General features: G+C 40.9%; 1 protein-coding gene across 7 annotated transcripts in view; it reads left to right on the forward strand.

Moving 5' to 3' along the window:
• The window catches only part of ZNF236 (zinc finger protein 236), a 181,759-nt gene that overhangs the window by 32,912 nt on the left and 124,518 nt on the right, over positions 1 to 24,329 (forward strand). For 6 of the 7 annotated variants that reach the window (XM_077810525.1, XM_077810520.1, XM_077810523.1 and 3 more), the window contains exons 5-7: positions 2,917 to 3,041; positions 9,513 to 9,685; positions 13,119 to 13,265. In XM_077810525.1, coding sequence (XP_077666651.1) covers positions 2,917 to 3,041; positions 9,513 to 9,685; positions 13,119 to 13,265 — 445 coding nt within the window. The remainder of the gene's footprint in view (positions 1 to 2,916; positions 3,042 to 9,512; positions 9,686 to 13,118; positions 13,266 to 24,329) is intronic. The other variant, XM_077810526.1, reaches the window with a different exon arrangement.

The following is a 24,329-nucleotide window of genomic DNA, read 5'->3' on the forward strand; positions in this document are numbered from 1 at the left end:
ATGATTAGCCTGTTTTGGAAGTTTTAAAATAACTTCTTATACTGAAGAAAAGAAGTGAGCTCCATTGAAGTCCATATAACTTCCTTTTGAACCAATGGCTACCGGTATGCTTTCCCACCTTTCCATGAAAACAGTCTGTTTAGTGGCCATTACTTCTGCTTGAAGAGTTAGTGTGTTAGGGTCTTTGACGGTTGACCCTCCTTACAATGTTTTCTTCAAAGATAAGTTGTCCTTCTGACCACATGCTGACCACATCCACAGTTCTTACCTAAGTCATTTCAGACTTGCATCTAAATCAGACAATTCATCTCCCTATATTTTGTTCTAAACCCTATCAGAGTAGGGAAAATGCTTCCCTCCATAAACTGGATGTTAAGAGGGCTCTGGCATACATTTGGACAGGATTAAACCCTTCTGAGACTCTCTCCAAGTTTATTTGTATCTTTATTGGTATTGTGGACTGAGCTAAAAGGAACTCCATTGTCTACCTGGAGACTTCCTAAATGGGTTTCTGCCTGTACCTCTTCTGCTGTGAAGCTGCTAATGTACCATGCCAACCTAGGGACATAGCTCATTCTACCAGATGTCCACCAGATAGGACTCCACATCTGTTGCCTTGCTAAAAGATGTCCCTATAGAGCAGTGATTCTCAAACTTCATTGCACCGCGACATCCTTCTGACAACTAAAATTACTACACAACCCCAGGAGGAGGGGACTGAAGCCTGAGTCCTGCCACCCCAGCCGGGGCGCCCAAGCCCATGGCCTTCAGCCCCAGGCGGGGGCCTGTAACCTGAGCCCCGCCACCAAGGGCTAAAGCTGAAGCCTGAGCCTTACTGCGCAGGGCTTTAGTCCTCAGGCTTCGGCCCTGGGTAGTGGGGCTTGGGCTTCGGTCCCAGGCCCCAGCAAGTCTAACACCAGCCCTGGTGACCCCATTAAAATGGGGTTGCAACCCACTTTGGAGTCCTGACCCACAGTTTGAAAACTCCTGCTATAGAGGAAATATGGTGAGCTGCTAATGTGGGTTTCAGTCTATACCTTCTCCTGACACTATGTGAATGCTTCACAAACATATGCTGCCTTTGGTTCTGCAGTTCTTCGAATGGTTCTAGGTCAGGTTCTGGAGTAACCAGAGGGACGCTACTCGAAGAAGAGAGATTACTTAGCATGTAAATAACTGGTATTCTTTGAGATATGTGAACCTATGGATACAGGTGTAGTTTGACTTCTATATTTGGAATAGCAGCTCCAGTCAGGCCAATGGGGCCTGCGTATGGGGGAGCAAATGCTGTGCCTGCTTGAGGCTCGCAGTTTGGGAGGGCATCGCCTCCCCCAAACTTAACCCATGCCTGTGGATGCTCCTTTTCCTCTGCTCCGGAGTCTGATCTTTGTGGGATTTTGTAGTAGAGAAGGAACTGAGCGGTGTTTGTCTGCCTCAGCCCTCTATACCTTTGGTACAGGGCACGAGGATAGCTAGAGTGCATGCACAGGCTGAAGAGACATTGTTGCTGAAAATTTCTGGTCAAAGGTGCACGTGCACCCCAAGTGGAGCACCCATAGGACATCCATCTTGAAGAACTCCATTTACTGTACTGGGAAAATAACCCCTCCTTCTTGTAATGTGCACAAATTTTTAAAGACTAAGGGAAACAAAGACTGAAATGAATATGTAACTGTGATTTATTAGACTGTTACTAATTACAGATGGATAAAGAATCTAATACGTGGTTCCTGCAATGAAAAGACAGCATTTCCTTTCTATGTATTAGGATTATTTCTCTTTTCTGAAAAAAAAAAAAAAAAAAAAAAAAAAAACCTTTGAAAGGCTGTCCTTTTTCAGATTTTCAAGTTTGTAATGTGATTAAGTGAACACGAGTACGGGTAAAACTGAAGATGATTGATTGATTTTTTGTTGTTGTTGTTGTTGTTGTGAGTATGTAGGGCCTCTTCTTTTCCTGTATTCTTCAGTTTTTCTTTACCAGTCTGAAGGTCATGCTAAACCCCTCTTTAGTGTGTAACCATGTTCTAAAATTGTTCATTCAACTACTAGCTCATTATTGTCAATGGATATTCATGGATGTAGTAATGATGCATGAAATGGAACAGAATATAGCTTGCTTTTTCTTAGCTGTTCAGGTTCTGCTAGGCTAACGTGAGTAAAAAGTGGTAAAAAGTTATTTTTGTCACTAAAGTAAGCACGTTTCTTGAGTGAGAAGGTCCTACTTGCTCATGCTTTCTTTTAGAATAGAAAGATACTGCAGTTGTTTTATCAATCTTGCAAAATTTACCAAGTCAGGAACTGCATTTGCTCATCTACCACTTATTACGATGATTGATGTTTTCAAAGTCATAGACATTTTATTCACTGTGAATTAATAGAAGCTTGCAAAACTGCTTCATTCCATCTTAGTCCCATTTATCACCTGATTAGAGAATACCAGATATTCAAATTTGTGAGGTTTAGATATGGACCTTCCTGACACCACCTTAGTTTAATTAAGGGTGTATTTGAAGCCTAATCCAGTGACAGAGGCTTTTTCTCTTCTTACTAAATTACCCAGCAAACAACTTTGTGATAGTGTCTTCCACCACACTTACCCAATTACACTAAGAAGGTCTTAAGATAGTTCATGAAGTGTCCATCACTGTCACTGGAGAAATAAATTCAAAATGATCAGTGACTGTTGGAGGCAGAAGGGTGAAAAAATAAAAAGTACTGGTGCTGCAGCGGTTAATTAGTTCTGTAATGTTAACAATAAACTACAGCACATGCTGTACAGGGTCAATGAAGCTGCATTTCTGACCTACATTTACTGTAAATCCAGAAAAAGTAGATGTGATGAAAAATCATCTTTTTCAAATATTTAATCTGAGGATAAAAAGTCTTTATTTGTAACTACTTTGTGTATGTTTCCAGGGTATCCAATACTAGATCTTACAACCGAAACATTGACAGAAGTGGGTTTACATATTCGTGTCCACACTGTGGAAAGACATTCCAAAAACCAAGTCAGTTAACCCGACATGTTAGAATACATACAGGTAAGGAGGAGTGGGAGTTTCTTTCAAAAAAAAAAAAAAAAAAATTGAGATGGGTAAGCACTGTTTTCTCTTAGCTGGTTCTAGCAGTAGCATCAGTCTATTTGGTTACTTATCTTTTTACTAGATACTTGTGTACTGCAGTTAGTGCATTATGTGCATAATTTTCTTTGTATTAAGCCAAGGAAAACTTTGTTCGGTGGTTTTTTTATACTCCTGGTGGTACAAATTTTCTATGATGTGATTGGAATAACAGAGACTTGGTGGGATAACTCACGTGACTGCAATACTGTCATGGATGGATATAAACTGTTCAGGAAGGACAGGCAGGGCAGAAAAGGTGGGGGAGTTGCACTGTATGTAAGGGAGCAGTATGACTGCTCAGAGCTCAAGTATGAAACTGCAGAAAAACCTGAGAGTCTCTGGATTAAGTTGAGAAGTGTGAGCAACAAGAGTGATGTCGTGGTGGGAGTCTGCTATAGACCACCGGACCAGGGGGATGAGGTGGACGAGGTTTTCTTCCGGCAACGAACAGAAGTTACTAGATCGCAGGCCCTGGTTCTCATGGGAGACTTCAATCACCCTGATATCTGCTGGGAGAGCATTACAGTTGTGCACAGACAATCCAAGAAGTTTTTGGAAAGGGTAGGGGACAATTTCCTGGTGCAAGTGTTGGATCATATTAAAGAAGTTCTGTATTAAAATCACAAATGAGTTTGATTCCCCATAGTTTAAATTCCAGGGTATTACTAATTAACAGGTCTCTTGGTTTTTGGTACTGTTTCTCTCCCTCTATGTGTGAAACTTGCAAGCTGTTAATTGCGTTAGTACATTCTAAGACGGAGTCTGTTCTCAAAGCAATTCTCACAGAGAGAGACTCAAAGCAATACTCTGTAACAACAGAAACAGCACCCAGAGACTCCCCGCCCTTTTGTTGTATTAACAATTGTGATTAAAATAGAGATAGAGGATGTTTGTGGATGGATGCTTGGTGTGGATAATAACTGAATGATCAGGGAGGTGCCAGCCTAAGAACCCAGTGTCCATCGGCTGAAGAAGGCGTCAAGTGGAAATAACCAGAGGATGCCCGGAGGGCAGACTGGAATCCACCCAACAGCCTCAAGAATGAGAGAACCAAAGAATAAGATAACATCTAGCAGCACGGAGCCATCAGGAATGTGCTATCTGCTGATTGATTCAGCAACAGCATGATGAAGCAGTTCCTATAGACTGGCATAGGAAGAAACTCCTATAAAAATGGACTCTAGAAAGTGAGAACTTTGGGGGCTCTAATTCTGCAAACCAACTTCCAGGAGCATCAGATGAGCATCTGACAAGGCCCTGCTCCCTCCTCATGTCCAGACCACCTGGCCAGTGGCTTGGCATGAGCAACTCTAAGGCTGGTAACTATGATAACAACCTTGCAGAACCTGTGTGTGTGTTTGTATGAATGAATAAATATGAGATTGAATGGAATGTTATAGCTATAACTAATTGCTTACTATGATTCTTTCTGTATTCACAATAAATGTGGTATTTTGCCTTTTCTCTTTAATAAGATCCTGCTGGTTTTTATTTTATTGGTACAACACAAGTGCTGGAGGAACCAACTAGGGGCAGAGCTCTTCTTGACCTGCTGCTCACAAACCAGGAAGAATTAGTAGGGGAAGCAAAAGTGGATGGGAACCTGGGAGGCAGTGACCATGAGATGGTCGAGTTCAGGATCCTGACATAGGGAAGAAAGGAGAGCAGCAGAATACGGACCCTGGACTTCAGAAAAGCAGACTTTGACTCCCTCAGGGAACTGATGGGCAGGATCCCCTTGGAGAATATCATGAGGGGGAAAGGAGTCCAGGAGAGCTGGCTGTATTTTAAAGAATCCTTATTGAGGTTATAGGGACAAACCATCCCAATGTGTAGAAAGAATAGTAAATATGGCAGGCGACCAGCTTGGCTTAACTTTGAAATCTTTGCTGATCTTAAACACAAAAAAGAAGCTTACAAGAAGTGGAAGATTGGACAAATGATATGGGAAGAGTATAAAAATATTGCTTGGGCATGCAGGAGTGAAATCAGGAAGGCCAAATCACACCTGGAGTTGCAGCTAGCAAGAGATGTTAAGAGTAACAAGAAGGGTTTCTTCAGGTATGTTAGCAACAAGAAGAAAGTCAAGGAACGTGTGGGCCCCTTACTGAATGAGGGAGGCAACCTAGTGACAGAGGATGTGGAAAAAGCTAATGTACTCAATGCTTTTTTTGCCTCTGTCTTCACAAACAAGGTCAGCTCCCAGACTGCTGCACCGGGCAGCACAGTATGGGGAGGAGGTGACCAGCCCTCTGTGAAGAAAGAAGTGGTTCGGGACTATTTAGAAAAGCTGGACGAGTACAAGTCCATGGGGCCGGATGCGCTGCATCCGAGGGTGCTAAAGGAGTTGGCGGATGTGATTGCAGAGCCATTGGCTATTATCTTTGAAAACTCATGGCAATTGGGGGAGGTCCCAGATGACTGGAAAAAGGCTAATGTAGTGCCCATCTTTAAAAAAGGGAAGGAGGAGGATCCTGGGACCTACAGGCCAGTCAGCCTCACCTCAGTCCCTGGAAAAATCATGGAGCAGGTCCTCAAGGAATCAATTCTGAAGCACTTAGAGGAGAGGAAAGTGATCAGGAACAGTCAGCATGGATTCACCAAGGACAAGTCATGCCTGACTAATCTAATTGCCTTCTATGATGAGATAACTGGCTCTGTGGATGAGGGGAAAGCAGTGGACATGTTGTTCCTTGACTTTAGCAAAGCTTTTGACACTGTCTCCCACAGTATTTTTGCCAGTAAATTAAAGAAGTATGGGCTGGATGAATGGACCATAAGGTGGATAGAAAGCTGGCTAGATTGTCGAGCTCAATGGGTAGTGATCAATGGCTCCATGTCTAGTTGGCAGCCGGTATCAAGTGGAGTGCCCCAAGGGTCGGTCCTGGGGCTGGTTTTGTTCAATATCTTCCTAAATGATCTGGAGGATCGTGTGGATTGTACCTTCAGCAAGTTTGCAGATGACACTAAACTGGGAGGAGAGGTAGATACGCTGGAGGGTAGGGATAGGATACAGATGGCCCTAGACAAACTGGAGGATTGGGCCAAAAGAAATCTGATGAGGTTCAACAAGGACAAGTGCAGAGTCCTGCACTTAGGATGGAAGAATCCCATGCACCGCTACAGATGAGGGACCGAATGGCTAGGCAGCAGTTTTGCAGAAAAGGACCTTAGGGTTGTAGTGGACGAGAAGCTAGATATGAGTCAACAGTGTGCCCTTGTTGCCAAGAAGGCCAATGGCATTTTGGGATGTATAAGTAGGGGGCATTGCCAGCAGATCGAGGGACGTGATTGTTCCCTTCTATTCGACATTGGTGAGGCCTCATCTGGAGTACTGTGTCCAGTTTTGGGCCCCACACTACAGGAAGGATGTGGAAAAATTGGAAAGAGTCCAGCAGAGGGCAACAAAAATGATTAGGGGACTGGAACACATGACTTATGAGGAGAGGCTGAGGGAACTGGGATTGTTTAGTCTGCGGAAGAGAAGAATGAGGGGGGATTTGATAGCTGCTTTCAACTACCTGAAAGGGGGTTCCAAAGAGGATGGCTCTAGACTGTTCTCAGTGGTAGCAGATGACAGAACAAGGAGTAATGGTCTCAAGTTGCAGTGGGGGAGGTTTAGGTTGGATATTAGGAAAAACTTTTTCACTAGGAGTGAAGCACTGGAAGCACTGGAATGCGTTACCTAGGGAGGTAGTGGAATCTCCTTCCTTAAATATTTTTAAGGTTAGACTTGACAAAGCCCTAGCTGGGTTGATTTAGTTGGGGATTGGTCCTACTTTGAGCAGGGGGTTGGACTAGATGACCTCCTGAGGTCCCTTCCAACCCTAATATTCTATGATTCTAAATCTGGATTCTGCTATTCCAAGTGCTTTACAAAATTCATTTTCAGGGAATACCCATTTTTATACTTATGGAAGCAATTTCAGTATTCTCTAAAATCTGAATTGCTTAATAGTTCATCTAAATACTCTAAACAAGGCCCAAAATACTCCACAGAAAGCAGGATCTAAATTCTGTGTCAGAATTTGTGCGTTCTCTTGATGTATGGTGAGGCAGACTGGAAATACTACAATAGCTGCATTGACTCTTTTTTTTTTTTTTTTTTGAAGCATGGAACATGAAAATGAATGATAGTACAGAGTTTTATTTTTATGTTAAGTCTATTTCTTTAAAGCGATCGCCACACTTTCAGTTTTTTTTTTTGATTGTTTCGGGTAGAACTGCATTGTTGGAGGTGTTGGTGGAGGGATGAGTGGGAGGCACTTCAGAATTGCAGGATAGGCACATTAGCTCAATGTTTCTGCTAAAATTATCAACACTGAAATAAATAGATGTTTGCGCTTACATTCTTTTATTTAGGTTTCAGACTTAACGCATTGAGATGAATGGGGCAGTTAAAGCACTTTAGCTATCCTTGTAAGCCATCTGCCTGCTACACTATATTGTATGTTTTCAGGGATTTTATGGCTAAGGCCCTTAGTTTTCAGTTTAAACTGATTTTTTACAAGAAAAATCCCAGGTTTTAAAAAAAAAAAAAAAATTATTCCTCCCTACTATTGTGTCATTCAAATATATAAAAATAATTTATTTTATTATAAAAATACAATAAATTACATGAGATATGTATTATGATAATACATCAATCTGTGTGTATATGCAAAGCTGCCTGTTGAAATAAGTCTATGTATTAGTCTAGAAGATGCACACAATACACAGGCATGCGTGCAAGCTCTGGAGTGTGTGTGCATCTGAATGTACTGATGAATCTAATGCCCCCACGTACACATTTCAAACCACATTGAATTCCATTAAGCAAGGCATTAATCTGCTGAATACTTCCCCCCCGTCCTTCTGTCCACCAAAATAAATGCCGATATTGACCCAGAAAAATGTGTATCTTTTGCACCAATTTTCAGCTGTTTTTGTTGTTGTTGTAATAAAGACCGATAAATTCCTGGGAAAAATAAAATCAAAATAGAAAATGAAGGGCTCTATTTATGGCAAACATAGAGCTAGAAATATATACATTTCAGCATGGTACTGCAATGCATTGGGCTCTAAATGCAGTCATTAACAAAAATTGCAGAGATTAACTCTTCATACTCATGTAGATATCTTATTCCTAGTGACAAATACACAGCAGGAATAAATGAACTCTTTCTTCTAATTTCTAGGAGAGCACAGGTGAATCATTTTGGTAATATTCCTAACCAGTTCCCTCTTTACCAGTCTCCTTAATGTAACAGCCGTAGTACATGTGGAGAGCTTAGTCTACTGAAAAGGGGAACATGTGAATTATCCGTCAAACTTACTCCTAGAATTGTGGTGCCAGTTCACTTTTTAATAGGGATATCTGTATTAGGTTTTATATATTGAAGATCCAGAAAAGAAACACAAGAGGTCACTCTTGCAACTGATTTTAAAAGTAGTCTCACAATTCATTATTGTACTTCCAAAGGTTAATTGAAAAGTTATTTTCCTGCTGAGTTCATTCTGTCTTGAATTTATTGTTCTACATACTTATATATTCTAATGTAAATTTAAGAAACTAGATTGTACTTCATGTAGAGAACAGGAGTCCTTAAATCCTTTAAACTTTTAGAAATTTGCAGTTCACTAGGAAGAATAAAAAGGGTGTATGTGTTGGTTGGAGGAATGGGGGAGAGAAGATATGATCTCAGTGAAATGACTGCACATGTAATGGGTTAGTCCCTAAATTCTAATCCGTTATAGCGTATCTGAATATGCAAGGTTAATTTAACTTTACTCAAACAACATTATTATTTAATAGATCAGTAGATAAATCAATAGATAACACAATGGGGCCCCAAACACTATTTAGGTGCTGTACAAATGTAATAAAAATAAAACAATTTTGTTGTCTTTTTACAATATGCGTTTTTTATAATTGTACAGCATCTCACCAGCAAGAGCCATAGTTACAACATTTGTTTCATAGTTAGCTGCTGTCTTCAAGCACTTTCAAAAAAAAAAATTAGCCTGTAGGGCCATGGAAGCATTTTCAGTATTTTCTAAAATCTGAATTGCTAGTTAGGGCATCTAATCAGTCTAAAAAAGGCCTCATATACTAGAAAGCAGCATCTAAATTCTAATCTCTTAAAAAAAGGAAAAAATACTTTTTGAATAACTTAAACATTAAAGGTAACGTTGTAAGTGATATTTTTAAAAACCAAATAATCTATGCTAGCAAGCTACATCCAAATAAGAATAAATGGCCAGTTTAGTGGTTGTTTTAGATGCAGTGACAACAGATGGTAGACTATTACTGTACATGTAATGTGCTTTGCTTATGATGGGATTATTTTTCTCTCTCATACATAATGTGATCATTGGTAATGGATTTATGTTTTTTGGTTTTTTTTTTAGGTGAAAGACCATTTACATGTAGTGAATGTGGAAAAGCCTTTAACCAGAAGGGGGCATTACAGACACACATGATTAAGCATACTGGTGAAAAACCCCATGCTTGTGCCTTTTGTCCAGCAGCCTTTTCTCAGAAAGGCAATCTTCAGTCTCACATACAGAGAGTTCATTCAGAGGTAAATGCAATTTTGTTGTTAATATGATTGCTGTTAAATATACTGCTTATCAATTTTTAACCTTTTTCCCTCAGTATTTAACCTACCCTATTTATATTACATCATATTCCTATGTTGTACCTTGTTGCCTGCACCCAACATGGATTATATGCTAAACCAGAGATTACTGATCAGTTTTGCTCAATTTGATATAGTAATTTAGACTTGCTAAAATCATTAATCTGAATTAACTTTTTTTTTATTAGTAGCAGAGGGTTCATTTACTCTTACCTTTCAAGTATATTGGTTAATGATGTATCAGTTGAGTAATTTAAGATAATTTTATTTATTACAATTTTTATTATTTTAAAAAAACTATCGTTGGCTCTTGCTGCCTTTGATATAATTGAAAATACAAATGGGTAAAGATATATATAACCAGCAGCTTTTCCAAAACTATAAAATAAGACAACCAGCCAGAGATTTCAAACCCAGACAATACCCCTCCGCTCATCAATACCAGGAAATAATTGATAGCCATTAGAAGGGGCTTTCCGGGTTACAGTTGGAGCAAAAGAAACTACCAATGAAGATACAAACAGTGGTATAGGAACTCTTCATTCTGACTTTTTTCTTTATGGTCTCTTGACATCTATATTCATAGATACTAAGTTAAAAAAGGACATTATAATCATGTAGTCTGACTTTTTGCATAACACTGGCTATACAACTTTATCCAGAAATTTCTGCACTGAGCCCAACAACTTGTGGTTGAACATATCTTTTTAGAAAGAAACTTAATCTTGGTTTAAAGGCTTCAGGTGATGGAGAATCTGCCATATCATTGGTAAACTATTCCAGTGGTGTATTACCCTCGCTGTTAAAAAATTTGTGCCAGTTTGAAAACAAGATCCATTGGCTGGAAGCTAGAAAAATTCAATTTGTCAACTAGTATAAGGTATCTTCTGCATGTTTAGCTACTTGTAGACTTTGGTTTAGGGTTTGTCTACACACAGGTTTTGTACCAATTTAACTATATCAGTTTTGAAACAGATACAATTCTGTGCTGTTCCCTAGTAGTGACTCAGTTATCTGTCTTGGTATGAAAATGGCTATATCATTGTAGCTTATTTTGGTAAACTCAGGGAGATAAGCTGTAACCACAGAAGCACCTTTGTACTAGGATAACTACATCTAGGCTAGGAAGTTGCATAGATTGAACTGTATGTGTTTCAGGACTGATAAAGTTAAATTGTTAGAGAAGCCGTTGGTCACCCTTGCTTAAATAAGATAAACATATTAAGCCTTTAAGTCTCTCATTAAAGTGTGTTTTCCAGACCTCAAATCACTCTTCTGCCTTTCTTTAATTTTTTTTTTTTTTTTAACAAAATTGGAATGTGTTAGTATGGACTGCAAAACAGTGGATACAGCACTCCAGTACAGTAGTTATCTCACCAATGCCAAGATAGTATCACCTCGCAGCCTCTACTATGTATTCTTCTATTTGTACATCTAAGAACTTGCAATTTTATTTCTGCCCCACTTGTCAAGTTATTCAGATCTGTCTCTGTGACTGGTCCTCATTATTTACCACTTCATTAGCAATGAGTTTCTTCAGCGTAATTGATCAAATTATTGAATAGCATTAGGCTGTTGTGGGATCCTCCTAAAATATCCCCATGTATTGATTTCCCCCCCCTTCCCAATTTTAAGATCTATCATTTGATCATGCTCTCCTAGAAACGTTTTCTTCCAAAGGCCTTGTCATGCTATGCAGTCCTTGTTCTGATTCTGCCTCTAGTGTCATCTTCGGTGGATCCTTCACTTCCTCTTTCTCACATTCCCTGGTATTTTCTCAAGAATTTATACGTGCCCCTCCTGTTTTTCTTCCACACTCTCTGACCAGTCTCCGATCACATTGCTTCAACTACCATCTCTACTGTGATGGCTCACAGGTCTTTCTTCCTCCATTTAGTGTTGTATTTCTTATTCTCTCTGATACCTCTTCCTGAATATCTTGCTACCAGCTCTGGGAAAAGCAGAACTTCATCCCTCTGTTTTACTGTGTTGGCAGCCATGCATGCCATACTCTTTTACAGGCTTGCAACATTAGGATAATTTGGATAGCTCATTTTTTCCTTTCCTCCCACCATGTCACTATTGTTGCTATATCCCATCAACATTTTTCTTTACATCCTCTTCAAAAATCCATCTTTTTCCTCTGCTAAAATTTTTGTCTGTCCTTATTTTTTGGTCTTTTGCTTCAACTACTGCAACCTTCTTCTCTTTTGGCCTCCTCCCCTTCAGTTTGTACAAATGTTGCCACCAGAACATCTACCTTGCCCACCACTCCAGCTATGTTTAACTTATTTACAAATCCCTTTAGTGGCTTCTTCTCACCCTGATTATCAGTTTTTTTGTCCTTGCCTTCAAAATCCTTTACAAGCTCTTGCCTACCTTTCTGATCTTGTCTTTTCTTCATCTGTTCAAGCTACAAGATTAAATTTCCTTGCTTCCGCCTTCATGTGTTCTTTGCATTTTAGTCTTTGTGCTTTCTTCCATGCAGCCCTATTTGTCTCTAACAAAGTCCACCCTACCTCCATCTTCCATTCCTTGAGGAACACACAATTTTAAAAAGGTCTACACAGAAACTCTCCAAAAGTCTAAACCTAATACAAAAAACCTAAAACAAAAATTCCAAAACAAAACCGAAGACAAAAAAGCAAATGAACAAGATGCATTCTCTCAGCCTCACCACTAACTCACTTGCTTTTTGTTGCTTTCAGTCTTTCATCTGTACATTACTTGGATATCCTCTTCAATTAGGAACCTTGTTCTTATTTGTAAACTGTCTTACTGGATTTTTGTTTCCATATAAATATTGCTTTTAATGCAAAGATGAGATGGAGATGAAAAAAGCTGGAAAACCACTAGCCAAGGGCATTTTTCTTTTCCATATTAATTTACTCTCTGCGGGTATGTCTACACAGCAAAGAAAAACTCACAGCTGGCCTGTAACAGCTGACTTGAGCTCACGGGGCTTGGGCTGCAGGGCTGTTTTGTTGCTGTGTAGACTTCTGGGCTTGGGCTGGAGCCTGAGATCTAAAACCCTGTGGGGTGGGTGGGTCCCAGAGCCCTGCACCCGAAGCCTTACGAGCCCAGGTCAGCTGGTACGTGCCAGTCATGGATTTTTCTTTGCTGTGTAGACATACCCTGAAGTTCCACAGAAGCTCCCCATGATAACAGATGATAGTCATGTCACTGAATGATGATGGCCTTGGTCCAAAGAGTGATACTGAATTGCTCTGTTAGCTGGAGGTAAATAGCATTGAAGAAATAGACAACTTTCTTTTAAATGAGCTAAGACTATAGTATATTTATTGTGTTCATAAATAAAGAAAAAATTACAACTGGAAAATCTTGGTGAAAAAACATATTTTCTTTATTCCTTAAGGTGAAGAATGGCCCTACCTATAACTGTACAGAATGTAGCTGTGTTTTCAAAAGCTTAGGCAGCTTAAATACGCACATCAGCAAGATGCATATGGGTGGTCCACAGAACTCAGCAAGCACTACTACAGAAGCATCTCATGTTACAACGGTAAACTTAATTTACTTTCTATGCTATGCTAGTGACTTTAAGAATTTAATAAAATTGGATATTTTTAATAGATATGATTCTCCTTCAGATGGTATTAAACTCTTAATATCTTTCTTATGGGTTTCTTCTGAGTTCTTAAAAGAACTAGCTATGTTTGTACAGAATAGTGTGAGAAAATTCAAGTTTATGAAGAGTCGGTGCATGCAATAGGAAAATGTGTTAAAGATGAATGATGGAGCATATAAGTACAGAAGATGTCTTACTTTTATGAATTCCCTTTTATTTCATAGGGGAAATCAGCTCTACCTTTTTGCAACCCCTTCCACCTCATGGTCCAATAACTTTGAGGCCTGATTTTTTCAAATTTACTGAGTATCATTAACTTCAACTGGAGTTCTGGGTGTGCAACACATTTGTAAATCAAAACCATCATGTTCTCCTCTTATGACAGACATCAGTTATGGCTCAAAGAATAGTCATCAGTGGTCTGCTGTCAAACTGGAAGGACATGTCTAGTGGGCTTCAGTGATCTGTCTTGGTCTGGTACTATTTAAGAGTTCCATTAATGACATGGATGAGGAAGTGGAGAGTATGCTTAACAAAATTATGAATGACACCAACCTGGGGGGGTGTTGCAAGCATTTTGGAGAACTGGATTAGAATTCAAAAGAAGCTTGACAAATTGGAGAATTGGTCTGAAATCAACAAGATGAAATTCAATAATGACAAGTGCAGAGTATTACACTTCAGAAGGAAAAATGTAATGCACAAATAAAAAGGGGAATAACTGGCTAGGCAGTAGTACTGCTGAAAAGGAGCTGGGGTTTTAGTGAACCTCAAACTGAATAAGATCCAATGATATGATGTAGTTACAAAAACAGCTAGTAATCTTGGACATATTAACCTCTAGAATGATATTAGCCTTTTTTTGTAACTATAAGACCTGGGAGGTAGTTGTCTCACTCGCCTTGATACTGTTGAGGATGCAGCTGGAGTATTGTGTCCAGTTTGGGGCACCACACTTCAGGAAAAATATGGACAGAGAGAGAGAATTCAGAGGAGAGCAACAAAAAATGATAAAAGGCGCAAAGATTTTTTTAAAAAAAAGGGGGGGAGGTATGTTTTAGTTTTAGAAAAGAAGACTAACAGGAGACCTGATAACAGACTTCAAATACGTTGAAAGGCTGTAACAAAAGGGATAATGATCAGTTGTTCTCCATGTCTGCTGAAGATAGAACAAGAAGTAATCCGCTTAGTCTGCAGCAAGGGAGGTTTAGGTTAGATATCAAGAAAAACTTTCTAACTATAAGTATTGTTAAATACTAAATAGGTTACTGAGGACAGTTATGGAATCCTCCTCATTGTATGGTTTTAGGAACAGCTCATACAAACATCTGTCAGGGATGGTCTAGGTATATTTGGTTCTGCCTCAATATAACTTGATGGACTACGTAATCTTTTATTGTCCCTTCCAACCCTACATTTCTGTGACTTGACAACCGCTGAAAATAACTGAATGAGACTTGCTTTCAAATATCGTTGTTCGTATTTGATACATTCTGCTTAACTGCATTTTCTGAGAGCCTCTCTCTAAGATTGTTGTTGCTGACATTTGTTGCTGAGTCAGATAAGAGGGACTCTTCTTCACAAGCCTCTCTGTGCATTGCCACTTACAGGATTGCACCTCCTAGAAGTGAACATATGCAACTCTCTTTCAGAACAGTTTTCATTGTGTATGTGCATGAGCACCCCGATGAGGCGTCTTAGTTCAAATGTCTGAGTCTGTTTATAGGAATGCAAACCCCTCCCAGCTACCCTAGTTTCTTCTCTGCCATCACAGACAACAGAAGTGATCTCATTCATGTCTAGGAGCTACTTCTAAATTTTAGGTAGCTGACCAATTCGTTATATATGTTTTTAGTGTATACAGTTACTATAGAATAGTTTACTCTGTGTTAATTAGAAGGAAAAAAGGGGTAAATCTTATTCTCTTATTCCCACAGAGTGCTTGGGAATCTTCTGGCATTGGGACCCAAAATAGATTTTTTTTTTTTAATTTTTATTTTTTTTAAAGGGCATGTCATACCCAGCATCTGCTCTGGAGTTGGATGTACGCATTTGGTGCCCAATATGCCTGAGCAGCATGTGATCCCCTTCACCGTCTACAATGTGTGAGGTTTTTTCCCCAGGAGTCACCAGGAACAGCAGTTAAGGCTTCAGACCACTTTCCCGTCAAAGGACTGAAGGTGCACAAACTACCCTTGAATCTGAATTCTGCACTTTGTCTGGAATGGCCCACTTCTGTGCTTAAGAGGCAGTTAGCTGCCTTGGTGCCAGCTGCTATCAAGGGCTCAATCAGTGGATGTATCTCTACAATCAAGAGCAAGATCTCTGCTACTAAACATGATTGGCATCTGACAAGGTCCCAGTGCCTGGTTACCTTTACTCCAGTGATTAATTTGCCACCTACTCCTGTCCCAGCCCCTAGAGTTACTCCCAAGGGGACTTCCCTGGCTATTCTGGCACCAAACTGTCCCTTTGGGTATTGGCATAGACTCTTCAGGTGTGGCTGAGATCCCTGAAGGACCCTCTTCCAAATGGAAGGAAAACTGCAAGTATTTTGACTCTGAGGAGACTTGAAAAAGAAAAAAGAATACCACCACATTTCCTCACCTGGCCTGGTGCAGGAACCCTGTGGCCTGGTCTTTGCAGTTCATTTCTTACTATTATTGGCACCAGAACAGCATACCTAGCCTGTCAATGCTTATGTGCAAAGGGTTTTCCTTTCTGAGAATGCTTTGGGCCCCCTCCATGTCATTGTGCATAAGCACCAGACTCCAGTACCAATTCTGGCCTCTTCTCTGCATGCCTTGTTGTCAAGCCCTGGTCCTCTTCGAAGCCCACCATAGAGGCTCACACCTTTGCATGAATGGTACAGAGTACCATCGAGGGGGCTTTGAGAATTCCCTATGCCATTCTCTGCACAAAGACATGGGATCCTTCAACCTCTTCTTAGCCCTTCTCAGATATTGGGCTTCTTGAAAGACTTGATGCAGGGTTCTGTGTGACCCTGACAAATGTGATCCTATATCCAAGAGTCTTTTCAGGTTCTCACCATGGCACTGAAGTCTAATCATGTGAAGTCTAATCATATTCCAATAGACCATCAGGCTGCAGGAGTTTTCCCATCAGTTTCCATCTCACCTTGCACCAGCCCAGACTTTTGTCTCTCTGCACCAGTACCAAACACTACCTCCACTCAGCATCCAGTATATTGATGTGTGGGATGCTGAGGCCCTCAAACAGAGGACTACCCGACTGGGGACACAGTGGATGCCACTTCCTTGGATAAGAATATTGGTTTGGTTGCAATGTCGGCTCTAAGCAATTTCAAAAAAATTTAAGACCTTTTTGGGAGGATGGTCAACACCTTACACCAGTGGTAGTCAATTATTTTTTGTCAAGATCCAAATTTCTTGGTCAAGGTCCAGACTCCAGAGAAACATTTTTCACACTGCAATAGCAATAATAATAAATAAATAGAAAGATTTCATGGTACGTTCAAAAGCTTCTGGGGGTCTCTTACAGTTTAAAGACTGGTCTAGGAAGGACAGAAAGGCTAGGTTGAAACTTCTATTAATGTAATACTCCCTAGCTCCAGGGGATGTGCTTTCCCCAGTACATCAGCCTCAACATCCCATGCTGCTTCAATTACTGCTTCAACCCTGACAGCATCCCCAGAGGCTAAGACTTCATAAAAGAAGAAGCCTCTTTCATCTATCAGGGAAACAAGAAGGGTAGGTCATCCTGTAAATCTCATTCTTGAGAGACATTGTGTGTCTTAAGGAGTATTGCTGAGGCTCCAACTGAAGTGGAAACGGAGGTGTCAGTACCCCATAAGAAATCTTGTGCAGATAAGTGTTCTGTTCACAGTGTGGCTTCTATCCCAGTACTTCTTAGCTTTCATAGGTCTTCTCCCCCATGTTCTGGCACCATTGTCTTGTTTAAGCTCCTTTGTTGGCTTTTTGGTACTGCATGCACCAACGTCTCCTTGGCACTTGGCACCTATCCATTTTCCTGACTCTGTCACTGTTTTAGTCTCCGACCGTAGCCTATCATTGCCCTCCACCACCCTCCACATTCCTTTTCCCGCAGGACCTTCTTGTTTTGAATGAACCGGTGTCTCCCCTGCTAAGGTGGTCTACTAGAGCACCCTCTTTAGTACTGTTTTGACAGCTGCAGCCTGAGTCTCTGTCAGATGTCCAACCCTCGGTACTGGCACCGATGCCTGGGACTCACCCCCCGCCCCCCTTTTTAGCCCAGGGGATGGTACTTGTGACTTGAGGTCTCGGTACAGAGCTCTCCCTCAGTACCATACCATCACACCCTTATGAGTCCATTTACTGAAGAGAACCTTCTGGAGCCCTCCAAGTGCCCTAGCCCTAGATGATACAAATGCCATTGAGGACCTTCCCTTACTCCAGTACTGGAACCCCTGGGAGTACTTTGGTAAAATGTTTTACGGGGTGCCAGCTAGAAAGAAACCCTAACACCCATTGGCATTGTATAATCATGCACAGGCACCAACAAAGCATTCTCTGGCGCCACATGCTCCCTTGACAGTAAGAGAGGCACAAGAGGACCAAGAGCCACAGACTGATGTAAGCTTGCCTCCATCAGCCAAGTACTCCTCCTCCCCAGACGAGATGGTAATGCCACTGCCACTGTCTTATGCTGTTGACTTTAGGGCTTCCCAGGAAAAGACAAAACATCTGGTGGAATCCTTCCAGATCCCATTAGAAGCTGTTCAGGAGTCTCCGCATTCCCTGGCGTGCATTTTAAATATCAGCCCCCAGGGAAAAATTGCTCTGCTGATTGAAGAGACACTGAAATCAACTGCATGCACCTTATGGCAAACCCCTGCAAACTGACAGTTAAAAAATACTACATTCCAGCCAAGGGAATAGAGCACTTTTTCTCCCATCCCACTCCTAATTTCCTGGGGGTGGATGCAGTTAATGAAAGAAATAATCAGGATCGTTCTAGACCCTCTCCTTCGGACAAAGTCAAAATGATTGGAGCTTCTGGGATGGAAAAGCTGTTAATTGGTGGCTCTTCAATTTTGAGTCACAAATTACCAGGCCTTGATGGGGAAATACGATTCTAACAGTTAAGTTTACACACTTACTGAATGCTTGCCACAGAACCAAAAAGAGTAATTGCAGTCCCTCATTTCTGAGGGGCAGTTGTTGCAGCTGACATGACTTCTAGATCATTAGCTACTGCAGTGTTATGCAGAGAGCATCTTGGCTCCAGTCTTCTGTACTCCTGAGAGGGGTGCAGAATACTATTGAAAACCTCCCAAAGTCTTCCACAGCATCTGCCAAACCTGGGAGCAGATCTTTTTGCTACCGCAACCAATACAAAATGTCATCTTTTTCTGCTTCAAGGGAGAATGCAGTCACAGTTTGTTGGGAGATGTCTTAATAACACCATGACCCCATGTCTTGCTGTATGCTTACCCACCCCTACCTCTAATTCTCAAGATCTTGCTCAAACAGGAAGGGGCGAAGGTTATTTTCACAGCACTGTCATGGCCGAGACAGGTGTATTACTGAAACTCCTTTACCTCTCTATGGCAACACCTCTCCATCTTCCTCTCAGGAAGGCTTTCCTGTCCACATAGCCAATCAGTCTTGGCTGGCAAGATATGATTATTGAAACATAGATACTTTGTCCAAGTTTGGAGTTAAGGTTTCTGGTGATGCCAAAGAACAACTCTGGCCTATGCTGACTAAGGATTGTCCATTTGCTTGACTATCACTCCAGGCTGCTCTAGGTGCAATGAGTTTGGTAGTGAGAGTGGTGGTGATTTCAGTTACGATGCACTCTTCCTTGTGGATGAAATATTTGAGCATATCTATATAGGAACAACAAATTATTGAGCATTTGTCCTTTAAGCGTTCCTCACTGTTTCCTGGGAAAAGAAGAGAGGTGTTACACACCCTCAGATTCTAGGGTGACTCCCTACTCCCCTCTCCAGGAATCAGTTTCCTCAATAGCAGCTGCAGAGGCAATCCTGTTACTCTCAAAGATAGCTGGACTTATCTGGAATGAAGCACATGTCTCAACCTTAGAACAGCACCCTACTATGTCAAAGCAGTGCTCAGTCAGAGAGCAACATATTCATTATCGAGGATCTTCTTTTTCTTCTTCACCTCCATTTGGAAACATACTGTCTGATTTCCTAGGTGCCTGGAAAGCCATCACTATCGACAAATGGGTTCTAAGCACTGTTGAACTGGACTACATGTTACAGCAAAGAACTAGATCTGCTTCCCTTTCCCCTTCCCTGTCCCTGTCCCTCACCAGGTTCCTTCTCATGTTAGTGGTTCTTCCTTACTGTATTAGAGGAGAGATTTTTATTTGAGACGTTTCCTTACACAGAAATCAAAGCGTGTGTGTGTGGGGGGGATGCTGGCTAAGGCCCATCTTAGACCTACAAAACTCAAACAAATACATAAGAAAGATAAAAGAAAAGGAGTACTTGTGGCACCTTAGAGACTAACCAATTTATTTGAGCATAAGCTTTCATGAGCTACAGCTCACTTCATCGGATGCATACTATGGAAAATACAGAAAATGTTTTTATACACACAAACCATGAAAAAATGGGTGTTTATCACTACAAAAGGTTTTCTCTCCCCCCACCCTACTCTCCTGCTGGTAATAGCTTATCTAAAGTGATCACTTTCCTTACAATGTGTATGATAATCAAGGTGGGCCATTTCCAGCACAAATCCAGGTTTTCTCCCCACCTCCCACACAAACCCACTCTCCTGTTGGTAATAGCTTATCTAAAGTGATCACTCTCCTTACAATGTGTATGATAATCAAGGTGGGCCATTTCCAGCACAAATCCAGGGTTTAACAAGAACGTCTGAGGAACAGTGGGGGGGGGGGGGATAATAAACAAGGGGAAATAGGTTACTTTTTATAATGAATCAACCATTCCCAGTCTCTATTCAAGCCTAAGTTAATTGTATCCAATTTGCAAATTAATTCCAATTCAGCAGTCTCTCGTTGGAGTCTGTTTTCAAAGTTTTTTTGTTGAAGGATAGTCACTTTGAGATCAGAAATCGAGTGACCAGAGAGATTGAAGTGTTCTCCGATTGGTTTATGAATGTTATAATTCTTGACATCTGATTTATGTCCATTTATTCTTTTACGTAGAGACTGTCCAGTTTGCCCAATGTACATGGCAGAGGGGCATTTGTCCTTACCTATAACTATTTTACATTTGGGGACAATGTATACCTTCAAATCAGCGGCACTGCTATGGGTACCCGCATGGCCCCACAGTATGCCAACATTTTTATGGCTGACTTAGAACAACGCTTCCTCAGCTCTCGTCCCCTAACGCCCCTACTCTACGTGCGCTATATTGATGACATCTTCATCATCTGGACCCATGGAAAAGAAGCCCTTGAGGAATTCCACCATGATTTCAACAATTTCCATCCCACCATCAACCTCAGCCTGGTCCAGTCCACACAAGAGATCCACTTCCTGGACACTACAGTGCTAATAAATGATGGTGACATAAACACCACCCTATACCGGAAACCTACTGACTGCTATTCCCACCTACATGCCTCCAGCTTTCATCCAGACCGCACCACACGATCCATTGTCTACAGCCAAGCTCTGCGATACAACTGCATTTGCTCCAACCCCTCAGACAGAGACAAACACCTACAAGATCTCTATCAAGCATTCTTACAACTACAATACCCACCTGCGGAAGTGAAGAAACAGATTGATAGAGCCAGAAGAGTTCCCAGAAGTCACCTACTACAGGACAGGCCTAACAAAGAAAATAACAGAATGCCACTAGCAGTCACCTTCAGCCCCCAACTAAAACCCCTCCAAAGCATTATCAAGGATCTACAACCTGTCCTGAAGGATGACCCAATACTCTCACAAATCTTGGGACACAAGCCAGTCCTTGCCTACAGACAGCCCCCCAACCTGAAGCAAATACTCACCAGCAACCACATACCACACAACAGAACCACTAACCCAGGAACCTATCCTTGCAACAAAGCCCGTTGCCAACTGTGCCCACATATCTATTCAGGGGACACCATCACAGGGCCTAATAACACCAGCCACACTATCAAAGGCTTGTTCACCTGCACATCCACCAATGTGATATATGCCATCATGTGCCAGCAATGCCCCTCTGCCATGTACATTGGTCAAACTGGACAGTCTCTACGTAAAAGAATAAATGGACACAAATCAGATGTCAAGAATTATAACATTCATAAACCAATTGGAGAACACTTCAACCTCTCTGGTCACTCGATTTCTGATCTCAAAGTGACTGTCCTTCAACAAAAAAACTTTGAAAACAGACTCCAACGAGAGACTGCTGAATTGGAATTAATTTGCAAATTGGATACAATTAACTTAGGCTTGAATAGAGACTGGGAATGGTTGATTCATTATAAAAAGTAACCTATTTCCCCTTGTTTATTATCCCCCCCCCCCAACTGTTCCTCAGACGTTCTTGTTAAACCCTGGATTTGTGCTGGAAATGGCCCACCTTGATTATCATACACATTGTAAGGAGAGTGATCACTTTAGATAAGCTATTACCAGCAGGAGAGTAGAGTGGGGGGAGAGAAAACCTTTTGTAGTGATAAACACCCATTTTTTCATGGTTTGTGTGTATAAAAACATTTTCTGTATTTTCCACAGTATGCATCCGATGAAGTGATCTGTAGCTCACGAAAGCTTATGCTCAAATAAATTGGTTAGTCTCTAAGGTGCCACAAGTACTCCTTTTCTTTTTGCGAATACAGACTAACACGGCTGTTACTCTGAAATAAGAAAGATAGTTTTGTATGATATCCTTGTTGTCATTTATCCCATCACTCAATCCTGAAGATTGGTATGCTGCTCTCGTGTAGTCATTCATCACACCAGAACAGGTTTCTCAGATTTATTGTCCTCCCCTTTGGTCTGTCATCAGCTCCCAGAGAGTTTATCAAATGCATGGTTGGAGTAGCTGCCCTTCTTCACAGAATCGCTATTCAGGTATACCCCTATCTGGATGACTGGCTTATTTGGTGGCATTCCTAAAACAGAAGGCATCAGAGCAATTCAGATTGTATTTGACCAGTTGAGCCTGATTATACACTCTCTTTCCGGTGCAGAGAATAGAGTTTTTCGAAGCATTGCTAGATTCAACCTCAACAATGCCATACCTTCCTCAGGTCAGGTTTCCAGTGATCCTGGAATTATGCAGTTTCCTCCAAGCTTATCTACAAACAATGATGAGAAACTGGATGCAACTTTTAGGATATGTGGCCTCTTGCATGTAGGTGACTCAGTGTGCCAAACTATACCTGAGATGTCTTTAAGGCTGGTTAAAATTCATCTACTGTCCATTAACTCATCCTCTGGACACATTGATTCACAGATCTGCCAAATGTGCCATCTTCCTTGAAGAGAGTCCAGTTCAATGTTTCTTTGTCTCCTCCTCTTCCCTTCCTACTTTGACTCTGGTCATGGACACATCTTCCTTGGGCTGGGGTGCACATCTGTGTCCCTTGCAAGCTCAAGGTCTGTGGGCAAACAAACCCCCCACACAAATGTTGTATAATTGAGGGCAATTTTCAGAGTTTTTCTGCCAGGTTTTTCTCCACCAGAGAAAGGGCAAGTATGTTCAAATACGTATAGACAATATGACAGCAGTGTTTTACCTGAGGGGCTGGGTGGAGAGGATCAGCTTGACAGATCAGCTGACAGGGCAGATCAGCTTGACAGCCTCGTAACAGCCAGCCTTTCTGGAATTTTTGCATTCAAAATGAAATAGGGCTGTCTGTTAATCGCAGTTAACTTATGCAATTAACTAAAAAAAATTTAATCGCGATTAATTGCAGTTTTACTCGCGCTGTTAAACAATAGAATACCAATTTAAATTTTTTAAATATTTTGGAAGTTTTTCTACATTTTCAAATATATTGATTTAAATTACAACACAGAATACAAAGTGTACAGTGCTCGCTTTATATTATATTTTATTACAAATATTTGCACAGTAAAAATGATAAAAGAAATAGTATTTTTCAGTTCACCTCATACAAGTACTGTAATGCAATTTCTTTATCGTGAAAGTGCAACTTACAAATGTAGATTTTTATTTTTTTATTTTTGTTTACGGAACTGCATTTAAAAACAAAAAAATGTAAAACTTTAGAGCCTACAGGTCCAGTCAGTCCTACTTCTTGTTCAGCCAATTTCTAAAACTAACAAATTTGTTTACTTTTATGGGAGATAATACTGCCTACTTCTTATTTACAATGTCACCTACAAGTGAGAATGGGCATTCACGTGGCGCTTTTGTAGCCAGCATTGCAAGGTATTTACATGCCAGATATGCTAACCATTCATATGCCCCTTCATGCTTCGGCCACCATTCCAGAGGACATGCTTCCATGCTGATGATGCTTGTTTACAAAAGAAAAAAATTTGTTAATTAAATTTGAGACTGAACTTCTTGAGGGGGGAGAATTGTATGTCTCCTGTTCTGTGTTATGCAAATTCTGCCATATATTTCATGTTATAGCAGTCTTGGATGATGACCCAGCACATGCTGTGCATTTTAAGAACACTTTCTGTAGATTTGACAAAACATAAAGAAGGTACCAATGTGAGATTTCTAAAGATAGCTACAGTGCTCGACCCAAGGTTTAAGAATCTGAAGTGCCTTCCAAAATCTGAGAGGGACGAGGTTTGAATCGGAAGTCTTAAAAGAGCAACACTCCAATGCAGAAACTACAGAACACAAACCATCACAAAAGAAAATCAACCTTCTGCTGGTATCATCTGGCTCAGATGATGAAAATGAACATATGTCGGTCCACACTACTATGGATTGTTATCGAGCAGAACCCATCATCAGCATGGACACATGTCCTCTGCGTGGTTGAAGCGTAAAGGGACATACGAATTTTTAGCGCGTCTGACAGATAAATATCTTGCGATGCAGGC

This window comes from Eretmochelys imbricata, chromosome 2, assembly GCF_965152235.1.
Source record: "Eretmochelys imbricata isolate rEreImb1 chromosome 2, rEreImb1.hap1, whole genome shotgun sequence".
Lineage (NCBI taxonomy): Eukaryota > Metazoa > Chordata > Testudines > Cheloniidae > Eretmochelys > Eretmochelys imbricata.